The sequence below is a fragment of the Vitis vinifera genome, chromosome 10 (assembly GCF_030704535.1).
Source record: "Vitis vinifera cultivar Pinot Noir 40024 chromosome 10, ASM3070453v1".
Classification (NCBI taxonomy): domain Eukaryota; kingdom Viridiplantae; phylum Streptophyta; class Magnoliopsida; order Vitales; family Vitaceae; genus Vitis; species Vitis vinifera.
In genome coordinates this window covers 4,667,457-4,681,304 of record NC_081814.1, presented here as the reverse complement: position 1 = coordinate 4,681,304, position 13,848 = coordinate 4,667,457, and the positions used below count along the sequence as shown (strand labels likewise).

Sequence of the window (13,848 nt, the reverse complement as noted above, 5' to 3'; positions counted from 1 at the left end):
GGTACAGACAGAGGCTTGCCATGTAAGCTTTGAAATTGATCTAGGTGATGTAATACGATTCATTAAAAAAATACATATATGCCGTTCTTGAGGAGCAAATTAGTCCAAATGATGTGGGCAGAGAGAGTTGACAATGACTTCGTCAAGCAAGGTTATATCTTTCTGAGAGATGGAACATGTGTTGTCCCCATATATGGCATGCCAGAGGGAGTCCATTTTCTCACCAACACGAAGCATTGAAGCAGCAATGGGAATCATCAGTGGCATCAGTGTTACTCCTCTACTTCTATTACTTTCTGGTCTTTGTTTTCAGTTTTGCACTGCGACTGACACCATTACATCCACCCAGTTCATCAAAGATCCCGAAACTATGGTCTCCAATGGAAGTCTCTTCAAAATGGGCTTCTTTAGCCCTGGCAATTCCACTAAACGCTACTTCGGGATCTGGTACAACTCCACTTCCCTATTCACTGTTATATGGATAGCTAACAGGGAAAACCCTCTCAATGATTCTTCAGGGATTGTGATGGTATCTGAAGATGGTAATCTCCTGGTTCTAAATGACCAGAAAGAGATCTTCTGGTCATCAAACGTTTCAAATGCCGCACTAAATTCAAGGGCCCAACTTTTAGATTCTGGGAACCTTGTTTTGCAGGACAAAAACAGTGGAAGGATCACATGGCAGAGTTTCCAGCACCCTTCTCACGCCTTTTTGCAGAAAATGGAGCTGAGTGAAAACATGAAGACTGGTGAGAAGCAGGGACTAACATCATGGAAAAGTCCTTCGGATCCATCTGTTGGAAGCTTCTCAACTGGCATTGATCCATCAGATATTCCTGAAATTTTTGTCTGGAACGGCAGTCGGCCATTCTGGCGTAGTGGTCCATGGAATGGTCAGACCTTAATAGGAGTACCAGACATGAATTATCTCAATGGATTTCATATAGTTAATGATAAAGAAGGTAATGTTTCCGTCACTTTCGAGCATGCATATGCATCTATCTTATGGTACTATGTCTTGTCTCCTCAAGGAACAATAGTGGAAATATATAGTGATGACGGCATGAAGAATTGGGAGATTACATGGCAGAGTCGTAAAACTGAGTGTGATGTCTATGGAAAGTGTGGAGCATTTGGAATCTGTAATGCAAAGAATTCACCAATTTGTAGCTGTCTAAGAGGGTATGAGCCAAGGAATATAGAGAAATGGAGTAGAGGAAATTGGACTGGTGGATGTGTGAGGAAGACACCATTTCAATGCGAGAAGATAAATGGTAGCATGGAAGAGGGCGAAGCAGACGGATTTATTAGGCTAACAACTGTTAAAGTGCCGGATTTTGCAGAGTGGTCGCTAGCTCTTGAAGATGATTGCAAAGAATTTTGCTTGAAGAATTGTTCCTGCATTGCATATGCATATTATACTGGCATTGGTTGTATGTCATGGAGTAGGAACTTAACTGATGTGCAAAAGTTCTCCAGCAATGGGGCAGATCTTTACATTCGTGTTCCATACTCAGAACTAGGTAAAGAGTTATTGCTGTCATTGCTCCTCTCCCCATCTTTCTCACTCAAATATCTATTTTCCATATTATGTCTTCACCAAGCTGATTTAGTTCTTGCTTTAACTTTTAATTTACAGATAAAAGTAGAGATATGAAAGTCACTGTTACTGTTACGGTCATTATAGGAACGATTTTCGTTGCAGTCTTTATATATTTCTCAAGAAGGTGGATTACCAAACGAAGAGGTAATATGCTTATTGACGGTATTTCAGCAGGCTATGATATATTCCAAGTTTTTATTCAGACATCACTGACAACTATATTATGAATCAGCAAAGAATAAGAAACGCAAAGAGATGCTATCATCAGACAGAGGAGATGTGCATCTAAACGTTTCAGATGCAAACATACTTGGAGACAGAATGAACCAAGTTAAACTTGAAGAACTACCACTTGTTGATTTTGGGAAGCTAGTGACCGCAACAAACAACTTTGATGAGGCGAATAAGCTTGGCCAGGGTGGTTTTGGTTCTGTATACAGGGTAATGCTTGCTCATCTAGAGCTTCATGGGGTACTTGCTGGATAATCAGTTACTAATTCACTGCTTGCTTGCAGGGAAGATTGCCAGAAGGACAAGAAATAGCAGTGAAAAGACTGTCAAGAGCATCTGCACAAGGGCTAGAAGAATTTATGAATGAGGTGGTAGTGATTTCCAAACTCCAACACCGGAATCTTGTTAGACTCCTTGGCTGCTGCATTGAAGGAGATGAAAAAATGTTGATCTATGAATACATGCCAAAGAAAAGCTTGGATGCCTTACTCTTTGGTTAGATCATGCTATTGCCCTTTCTGTAATATTTAGTCATGACAGTTTCAAGCATCCACATCCAATATCATGTTTGTCCATCTCATTTAACTTTTCCTTACTTTTATTGGTTTTTGTTTGGGATCTGAATCCTTCAGATCCTCTCAGACAAGAAACTCTAGATTGGAAAAAACGCTTCAGCATCATTGAAGGGATTGGTCGAGGTCTTCTTTACCTTCATAGAGATTCTAGATTAAGGATTATACATCGAGACCTAAAGGCAAGTAACATTTTGTTGGATGCAAACCTGAATCCTAAAATCTCAGATTTTGGTATGGCGAGGATATTTGGAGGCAATCAGGATCAGGCCAACACAATAAGGGTGGTTGGAACATAGTAAGTTGCCCTTGCTTTCCCCAAGTTCTCTTAAGTAGGCTCTTTGATCTCCCAATATTTATGTCAATGACTAAATGCAGTGGCTATATGTCCCCTGAGTATGCAATGGAGGGGAGATTTTCAGAAAAATCTGATGTATTCAGCTTTGGGGTGTTATTATTAGAGATTGTAAGTGGGAGAAGGAACAATAGCTTTTATCATGATGAGCAATCCTTGAGCCTTTTGGGATATGTAAGTTTCTTTTTTTTTCTTTTTTTTTTTTGTTGGTATCATTACCTCAGTTACATAAAACTCCATCCTTTTGTTTCAGTGAATGATGGACTTCAAATTTAAATTTATTTTGTTTTAATTTTTTCAGGCATGGAAACTATGGAACGAAGACAACATGGAAGCACTAATAGATGGAAGTATATCAGAAGCATGCTTTCAAGATGAGATATTGAGATGCATACATGTGGGACTGTTATGTGTGCAAGAATTGGCTAAAGATAGGCCATCCATTTCAACTGTTGTTTCTATGCTTTGTAGTGAAATTGCACGTCTTCCTACACCAAAGAAACCTGCATTTACTGAGAGACAGATTTCCAAAGATACAGAGTCCTTGGGACAGAGCCAAAATAATTGTTCTGTCGACAGAGCCAGTATTACAATCATCCAAGCCCGGTAGGATGCAGGGACAAGACAATTAGTTGATTTTTTGCAATCCATTTGGAACTTGATTGTTTAGTGTGGAAGAATTAGTTGATTTTTTTGTAATCTATACTGAACTTGATTGTTTTAGTGTAGAAGAATTAGTTGATTTTTTCGTAATCTGTATAACTTGATGGTTTTAGTGTGAACGATTGAGACCATCAGGGTAGAGTTACAAGAAACCATCCGATTTGTTGATTTTGATCATTTATTTCTCAATAAAGATCTATAGACCTTGACTAACAACCTTTTGGAAAGATACAGACTAGAGAAATAACAATGAAATTTGGAGCGGTTAAAGATACTAGTAATTTGTATGCTTTATGGATGGAAGGGCTTCCAATTTATTGTCTGGCCATCCAATATGGATGTCCGACAGCTCCCAGACTGAATGCAAGGCCCGTTTTATGGACACCTAGGCATTGGAGGGGCTAGTGAAGAAAATGACTACCATGTAAGCTTTGAAAGTAATAAGGTAAAGTTGATGGAACTTGGAACCACTAGAAAGTATAGATGATTCCTTTTTGACTAGAAAAGGAGTGCAATGACTTTGGAAATAAGAGTGGATGATGACTCAGTGGATATGAGGAAATTAAGAGATGAGATTTCAATAGACCAATATGTTAAATACCATATGGAGTCCACTTTCAAACCAACAAGCAGCATTCAAGCAGTTATGGCAATCATCTGCAACACTAGTGTAGTATATCTACTTCTCTTACTTTCTTGTTTTCGCTTTGAGTTTTGTGGCGCCTTAGACACCATTACATCTGTCAAGTTCATCAAAGATCCCCAAAGTATAGTCTCCAATAGAAGTGTCTTCAGACTGGGTTTCTTTAGCCCTGATGGTTCAACTAATCGCTATGTTGGAATCTGGTATAACACCACTTCTTTATTCACTGTCATATGGATAGCTAATAGAGACAAACCCCTCAATGATTCTTCTGGGATTGTGATGATATCTGAAGATGGTAATCTTCTGGTTCTGAACAGCATGAAAGAGATTTTCTGGTCATCAAATGTTTCAAGTGCAGCCCTAAATTCAAGTGCTCAGCTTCTAGATTCTGGAAACCTTGTTTTGCAAGATAAAAACAGTGGGAGGATCATGTGGGAGAGTTTCCAACATCCTTCTAACTCATTTGTGCAAAACATGAAACTTAGAAGCAACATAAAAACAGGTGAGAAGCAACTACTAACATCATGGAAAAGTCCTTCAGATCCATCCATCGGAAGCTTCTCTGCAGGAATTTCTCCATCATACCTTCCTGAGTTATGTATCTGGAATGGAAGTCATCTATACTGGCGCAGTGGTCCATCGAATGGTCAGACCTTTATTGGAATACCCAACATGAATTCAGTTTTTCTTTATGGATTTCATCTATTTAATCATCAAAGTGATGTTTATGCAACCTTCTCTCATGAATATGCATCTATCCTGTGGTACTATATCTTGACTCCTCAAGGAACATTATTGGAAATAATTAAGGATGGCAGCATGGATAAGTTGAAGGTTACATGGCAGAACAAGAAATCCAAGTGTGATGTTTATGGTAAGTGCGGGGCATTTGGCATCTGTAATTCAAAGAATTCACCAATTTGTAGCTGTTTGAGAGGGTATCAGCCAAAGTATACAGAGGAATGGAATAGCGGGGATTGGACTGGTGGATGTGTGAAGAAGAAACCATTGACATGTGAGAAGATGAATGGTAGCAGGGAAGACGGCAAAGTGGATGGATTTATTAGGCTAACAAACATGAAAGTGCCAGATTTTGCAGAGTGGTTACCTGGTCTTGAACATGAATGCAGAGAGTGGTGCTTGAAAAATTGTTCCTGCATGGCCTATTCATATTATACTGGCATTGGGTGTATGTCATGGAGTGGCAACTTAATTGATGTACAAAAATTCGGTAGCAGTGGGACGGATCTTTATATTCGTGTTGCATACTCTGAACTAGGTAAGAAGTTCTTGTTGCCTTTATCTCTCTGGTTCAATCCAATCCTCAAGTCTACACAACATTAGCTTATTCTATTTCAGTTGAATTTCAATTAGACTAGGTTTTCAAGGTAGAACAGAGAATCTTGTGATCTCTCAGATCAAATTTCTCTACTGTATTTGCTCTGAGTCAATTTACCTTTCATTTTCCTTTGCAGCTGAACAGAGACGCATGAAAGTAATTGTTGCTATTGCATTGATTATAGGAATAATTGCAATTGCCATTTCCATCTGCACATATTTCTCAAGAAGGTGGATTTCCAAACAAAGAGGTAATATGCATATTGAAGAGCTAGGATTTAAGTTGCTATCCACACGTTACTCACAACTACATTCTGAATCAGCAAAGAAGGAAACAAGGGAAGAGATGCTATCACTGTGTAGAGGGGATATATATCCAATCTTTTCAGATTCAGAATTACTTGGAGACGATGTGAACCAAGTTAAACTTGAAGAGCTACCACTTCTTGATTTTGAGAAGCTAGTGAGTGCAACGAACAACTTCCACGAAGCCAATAAGCTCGGGCAGGGTGGTTTTGGTTCAGTATACAGGGTAATGTTTGTTTGTCTGGAGATATATGGGGTATTCTAATGGAAAACCAATTACTAAATCACTACTTGTTTGCAGGGAAAATTTCCAGGAGGACAAGATATAGCAGTAAAAAGACTGTCAAGAGCATCTGCACAAGGGTTGGAAGAATTTATGAATGAAGTGGTGCTGATTTCTAAACTCCAACACCGGAACCTTGTGAGACTCCTCGGCTGCTGCTTTAAAGGAGAGGAAAAGATATTGATCTATGAATACATGCCCAATAAAAGCTTGGATGCCTTTCTCTTCGGTTAGATTATGCTATTGCTCTTTCTGTTATTATTTTTCGTGACAATTTCACAGCATCGGCATTGATATCCACTCAATGCAAAATTATGTTTGCCATTCTTATCAAATTTTTCTTGGTTTTCTTTGGATGCTAATATTTCAGATCCTCTCAAGAAAGAATCTCTAAATTGGAGGAAACGGTTTAGCATTATTGAAGGGATTGGAAGAGGCCTCCTTTACCTTCACAGGGATTCTAGATTAAGAATTATTCATCGAGATCTAAAGGCAAGTAATATTTTGTTGGATGAAGACTTGAATCCTAAAATTTCAGATTTTGGTATGGCCAGGATTTTTGGACGAAAACAAGATCAAGCCAATACTGTAAGGGTGGTTGGAACATAGTAAGTAGTCATTGCTTTCCTTAGTCCCCTTGAGTTACATTTTTGATCTCCCAAAATTTGTATCTATCTCAATGATGAAATGCAGTGGGTATATGTCTCCTGAGTATGCAATTGAAGGGCGATTTTCAGAAAAATCCGATGTATTCAGCTTTGGTGTACTGTTATTAGAGATTGTAAGTGGGAGAAGGAACTCTAGTTTTTATCACGATGAGCAGTCTTTGAGCCTTTTGGGATATGTAAGTATCATATTTATCATCATGTCAATTATATAAAGCTCCACTGTCATTTTCCAGTGATGTTGTGTTAATATTTTCAGGCATGGAAGCTATGGAACGAAGACAACATGGAAGCACTAATAGATGGAAGTATATCAGAAGCATGCTTTCAAGAAGAGATATTGAGATGCATACATGTGGGACTGTTATGTGTTCAAGAGTTGGCAAAAGATAGGCCATCCATTTCAACTGTTGTTCCAATGCTTTGCAGTGAAATTGCACATCTCCCTCCCCCAAAGCAACCTGCATTTACTGAGAGGCAGATTGGTAAGGATACAGAGTCCTCTCAACTGCGCCAAAGGAAGTATTCTGTGGACAGAGCCACTATTACAGTCATTCATGGCCGGTAGCATGCAATTTTGAGACAGTTATTTATTTATTTATGTATTTTGTAATAAACGTTCAACTGGATGACTTCAGCGGAGGCTTCAAAAACAGACAATTGTTTTATGCCATGGCCCTCATAGATAAGCATCATATTTTGAATAGGCAACCAATATCCATAGCTTCATCCAAATTGATATATTATGAAAGAAGACTAGCTTTATGCCTTGATTAAATCCTCATGGGCAAGGTTATGCTGTTTTCTATTTTCTATTTTCTATTTTTCTTCTTTGACAATCCTACGACCCCACCAACACCTTGGGACATGTTGTTTAGACAATTTCTTTTATCCAGCTTCTGCTCACATGCTCGTCTCTAATGCTGCAAGGGTACGCTACTTTCCTTTTGCACCTGATATTTAGACATGGTATGGTGAATTCCTGACATAATTTCTTGAGAAAGTAGAAAGAAAACTTTCCTATATGAAAAAGAAATACAACAAAAGATCTTCTCCAAGTTTGCAGAAAGAATAAAATTTGTTACAAGGCGTTGTTATGATATCTGAAGATGGTATCTTCAAGTTCTGAAAGGCCAGAAAGATGTTTTCTGGTGGTCAAATGATTCAAATACTGTATCAAATTTGACTGCCCAGCTTTTGGATTCAGGAAACCTTGTTTTGCAAGATCATGACAGTGGAAGGATCATATGGGAGAATTTCCAACATCATTCTAAGTTATTTTTGCCAAAGATGAGACATAGTACGAACCTAAATACTGGTGAAAAGCATGTTTTAACATCATGAAAAAATCCCTATGATCCATCCATATGAAGTTTATCTTAGGAATCAATCCTCTAAATATTCCTGGATTTTCACCTGGAATGGCAGTCATCCAAATTGGCTCAGTGGTCCATTGAATGGTCAGAACTTTGTCGGGGTATCCAACATTAATACAGCTTATCTTAATGGATTTCATATAGCTGAAGGTAAGGAAGGTATAGTTTCTATAACTTTTGCTCATGTAGATCCATCCATCTTATTATACTATCTCTCAACTCCTCAAGGAACACTAGTAGAAATGTAAGGTATTACACAAAGGACAATTGGGAGATTACATGGCAGGCCTAGGAAACTAGTGTGAGATATATGACAAGTGTGGGGCATTTGGGATCTGTAGTTCACAGAATTTGTCCATATGCAGATCTCTGAGATGCTCTGATCCAAAGTACATCGAGGAATGGAGTAAAGGAAATTGGTATAATGGATGTGTGAGAAAGACACCATTGCAATGTGAAAGTAAAAAAACAATGGACAGTGGCAAAGGTAAAATACATGGATTTTTTAGGCTAATGATAGTGGAAGTGCCAGGCTTTGCAGAGTGATCACACGATCTTGAAGATGAACACAAAGAGCAGTGCTTGACAAACTGTTCCTGTATTTATGCATATTATATTTAGAGTAGCATCAGTTTTATTTCATGGAGTGAAAACTTCAGTGATTCACAATGATTCACCAAAGGTGAGGTAGCTCTTTACATCAGCATTGCCTATACTTAACTAAGTAAAATGCTCTTGTTTTCTTTATGTCTTCATTTTCTGGTTCCCCATTATCTTTGTGCTGTGAACAGAATAGAATAATCTATTGATCAAGTTTATAATACTTGGGCATGGCTTGTATTTCAAGCAGGTCCCATGTTTTAGTTATGATTTTGATGAATATTCCAAGATCGTGAGGCAGAGACAGATGTGTGTTAAAGTTTCCACTATTTATGCCTATTCTAACAACCAAATGCAGTGGCTACATGCCCCTGAGTATGCGATGGAAGCGTGATTTTAAAAAAGGACCTGCATTTTCAGCTTTGAGGTGTTATTATTAGAGATTGTAAGGAGGAGAGGGAACACTAGTTTTCCTAGTGATGAGCAATCTTTGAGCCTTCTGGGATACCGGATATGTAAGTATTACATGTATCATCACCTCAGTTATGTAAAGCTCCATGTCATCATCCATAAAATGTTCAACTTTAGCCCTAATTTATACCATATCATGTTAATAATGTCAAGCATGGAAACTATGGACAAAAGACAACATTGAAGAATTAATTGATCAGGCCATAACAGAACCATGATTCCAAGAGGAGATACTAAGATGCATACATGTAGGACTCTTGTGCCCACAAGATTTTGTGAAAGATAGGTCATCCATTTCAACTCTCATCTCAATGCCTGTAGTGAAAAATCACAAATTCCTACCCAAAGCAACCTGCATTCACTGACAGGCAGATTGCTATAAGTACAGAATTCTCTCAACCAATCCAAAATAAATTCTTGGTAAACAAACTCTGTTACTACCATTCAAGACTGGTAGCAATTTTCTGACATTTATTTGGTCTTTTTGTAAGTTATGTTTAAATTCTACTGCTTTATTTGAGGTTTCAAAGCAGATAATTGTATCCTGCCATGTGTTTATCATCATTTTTGAAGAGACAACTATTTTGCTTAGGTTAATCCGAACTGATGTATTCCCAAAGAAAACTTGTTTCTGATACTAAAAATTCATCATCATTAGCGCGATCCGTATGAAACATTCCTGATCTTTTTAGATAATCATTGTTGATGCTGGATCAACCGGGAATGATACTCCTCGTTTCAGCAGTGAAAGGTTGGTTCCGATGACTGGAGACTGGCTTTTGCCACGTTTCCTACAAAAAAATGTCCGAACACACCCTCCGAAGTCCAAGTCAGTTCCTAGAGAAAGCAAGAAGAGCTATTTTTTTAACCACGGCAAAGAGAGTCTTCTCTATTGCCTCCCTTTGAGTTTTGGTTGTAGGAGGGTTTTTATAGTGTCTGGAGCGAGGTCACATCTATGCTAAGTTGGCATCTTGACTCTCGCAGTCATGATGGTAGCATAGTATGTGGTAGGGTAATCATGATCATTTAGGCGGCTGACAGAGGCTGTCAGCAGGGATGTCATGATGGTCTGCTTGTCACCTCGACCTACAGAAGGTATTGTGCAGTGTGTGGTAGTAGGCCTACAAAGATAGGGTGACGTCCCCTCACTCCTACTCCTGATGAAGGGGAATGATTGTTTGCTAGAGTGGGTTAGGATGTCTATTCGGAATGCATTGTGCAGATTTAAAGAAGTGCAATGTTGCTGGCTGTTGATATATATATATATATATATATATATATATATATATATATATATATATATAGGCCAGATAGGGTTCTCTGGGTCTGATTATGATCGTCCGGGTAGAGATAGGAGGAGGCCACATGGGTCAGGAGTGAATTGCCACGTGGGGAAGCCCCCACAATCATCATCATTAAATATAAATTAAGAGGCTGATACTCTTAAATCATACATCTGATATGCACCTTTTTTTCAAACAATAATGATAAGGGAGAATCATTTGATTCTCCATCAGATTTGCTATATCCCAATTCGGTTCCATAAAATCCGATTGTATAGCTGTAAATATATGTAGATATGTTTTCAATATTTGTATTTCAAACCTTTCCTATTTTATAGGATCAAATTGTTGTAATTTATTCTATATATATTTGATATTATCTCCTACATGCATACGGCAAGGAGGATTTCAGCCATATACATTGTTTCTTATGTTGAGATATTAGGAATGCTTTCCTTATATCATTATTTCCTTATATCATTTAGTGTTGAGATATTAGGAATGTTTAGATATTAGGAAAGTTGAGATATTATGAATATTGAGATATTAGGAAAGTTGAGATATTAGGATATTAATTGTTATTTCCTTATGTCATTATTTCCTTGTATCATTCTTTTCCATTCTTAGAATGACGATACCCTCTATATATACTTTGTACATGAACAAATGAAAATATGAATGAAAAAACTATCATTTATCAATTTGAACATGGTATCAGAGCCATGAAACTGAAATCCTGGATATTTTGTCGCTATGGTAGTCCGACAGCGATCAACCATCCTAAGACAAGCCCTAATATTGATAAGTCAACCTTCAAATGCACTCACTGCAATAAGACTGATCCTACCAGTCTGGATATCCCACAATTTCAAAGCAACGACTCTTGGTATGATCAAGAAAAAAATGAGGAACCAAGGGTTTGAACCATGGACCTTTAAATCATGTTTAGGTTATCAACACTTTGTTATTAATGATAATAATAGTGATCAACAGAAGAAGGATTCCAAGAAAACCTCGACTGCAACTATTGCCGAAATAAAAACAGAGGCTAATGTTGCTGAGAAAGCCTCTGCATTGGTAGCCGCTACAGATCATGGTGGTAAGTTTTTAAATACTTTTACACCTGTTATTAATAGTGCATGGATAATTGATTCTGGTGCTACAGATCATATGACTTTTGATTCTAGACAGGTTTCAACCCTTAGACCTTCCTCACAAAAAATTGTTTCCACAGCCAATGGTAACACAACCCCAGTCATTGGGGAAGGATCCTTAACTCTTACTGATACTTTGAATTTGGATTCTGTTTTAGTTGTTCCATCTTTAGATTACAATCTTTTGTCAGTTTCTCAAATCACTGCAGTCTTATCTTGTATTGTCATTTTTTGGCCTGAATTTTGTGTGATTAAGGACATCCAAACAAGACAGATGATTGGTTGTGGTATTAAGTGGGGAAAACTCTATTACTTGGACTTGCAGTCAAAGGATTCAAATAAGTTGCAACAAGCCTTGATGGTAGATGAATCTGAGGAAGAGAAGAAAAAATCTAAAATTTGGTTGTGGCATCGACGTTTGGGACATGCTTCCTTTGGTTATTTAAAAAAATTGTTTCCTAGTTTGTTTGCAAAGAGTGATATTTCTGGTTTCCGTTGTGATATTTGTGAATTGGCTAAAAGCCATCGTGCTTCGTTTCCGTTAATTTTAAATAAAAGTCCGTTTCCTTTTATGGTTATACATTCTGATGTTTGGGGCCCATCCAAAGTCCCAACTTTGAGTGGCTCACGTTGGTTTGTTACTTTTATTGATGATTGTACCAGAATGGCATGGTTATGCTTGATGAAGACCAAAGATGAAGTGAACTTGTTGTTTCAAAAATTTCATAAAGTGATTGAAACTCAGTACAATGCAAAGGTTCGGGTTGTGCGTAGTGATAATGGTGGAGAATATCAAAGTTCTGATCTTCAAAAGTATTTGGAAGGACATGGCATCATTCATCAAACTACTTGTTCCAATACACCTCAGCAAAATGGAGTCGCTGAATGAAAAAATCGGCACTTGTTAGAGGTTGTTTGTGCTTCCTTGATAGCAGCAAAAACACCGATATCTTATTGGGGAGAAGCAATCACATCTGCCGCATACTTGATTAATCGGGTACCTTCTAGCTCAATTAACTTTCAAACACCACTCCAAGCTCTTACTAATGCCGTAGTTACCCCAACCGTCCCAAATCTACCTCCTCGTGTTTTTGGTTGTGTGGCATTTGTGTATCTACACAAGCACTAACGCACCAAGTTAACTTCTCATGCATTACAATGTGTGTTTGTTGGATATGCATTGCACAAAAAAAGGATATCGATGTTACCATCCTCCAACTCGACAAATGTATATTACAATGGATGTGGTGTTTCATGAAAATTCGATGTATTTTTCATCTGAGTCTGAACTTCAGGGGGAGTACCATAAGGAAATTTAGATTCTCGATTATGATTATCATATATCTGAGGAAGATGAATCTGGACAATCTGAACTAGTGAACTAGGAAGTGGGTGAGTTGGATATGAGTGGTCAACAATTTGGGTCCGAAGATGTCTTCACTGAAATACCAAACCAATCGTCGTCTGTTGAGGGTGTTCTTAATTTGGAACCTGATTCATTCATGAAACGGTTACCACACCGTCATAATAAAGGTATTCCTAAACCCACATATGAACCTGAATTGTCTACCAAAGTCAAATATCCAATGAGCAACTATGTGTCTAACCATCGTTTGTCTGAATCAAACAAGTCATTTGTAAATCAATTATCTACTGTAGCTATTCCTAACAGTGTGCAGGAAGTCTTAGCTGATCCAAGGTGGAAAGCAGCCATGAATGAAGAGATGAAATCATTGCAGAAGAATGAAACATGGGAACTTGTAGAATGCCCACCAGGAAAGAAGCCAATTGGGTGTCGTTGGATCTATACTGTGAAGTACAAGGCAGATGATAGTATTGAATGATTTAAAGCAAGACTGGTAGCAAAAGGGTAGACTCAAACTTATGGAATTGACTACACAGAGACATTTGCACCTGTAGCTAAGATCAACACAGTTCGAGTATTACTGTCTTTAGCTGCAAACCTAGATTGGTCATTACAACAATTTGATGTGAAAAATGTCTTTCTGCATGGCGAGTTATCTAAAGAAGTATATATGGATCTTCCACCAGGATGCATGGTGTCAAAAAAGCAATGTCAGAAGGTGTGCAAATTGAAGAAGTCATTGTATGGGTTGAAGCAATCCCCGAGAGCATGGTTTGGAAGGTTCACAAAGTCAATGAGAGCTTTTGGCTATCGCCAAAGAAATTCAGATCACACTTTGTTCCTGAAAAAGCAACATGGTAAGATTACGACACTCATCGTATATGTGGATGACATGGTAGTTACAGGAAATGATCCTGAAGAAAGAAAAGCTCTGCA

General features: G+C 38.0%; 1 protein-coding gene across 1 annotated transcript; it reads left to right on the top strand.

Moving 5' to 3' along the window:
- Positions 1–215: 215 nt before the first annotated feature.
- LOC100249655 (uncharacterized) lies at positions 216–7,440 on the top strand. Its single transcript, XM_059740197.1, has 14 exons — positions 216–1,523; positions 1,640–1,747; positions 1,836–2,044; positions 2,119–2,329; positions 2,467–2,704; positions 2,785–2,935; positions 3,063–3,367; positions 3,932–5,349; positions 5,546–5,659; positions 5,732–5,940; positions 6,016–6,226; positions 6,368–6,605; positions 6,691–6,841; positions 6,922–7,440. The coding sequence occupies exons 1-14, from the start codon at positions 248–250 to the stop codon at positions 7,228–7,230; spliced, it is 5,148 nt and encodes a 1,715-aa protein (XP_059596180.1). The 5' UTR covers positions 216–247; the 3' UTR covers positions 7,231–7,440.
- Positions 7,441–13,848: the final 6,408 nt, after the last annotated feature.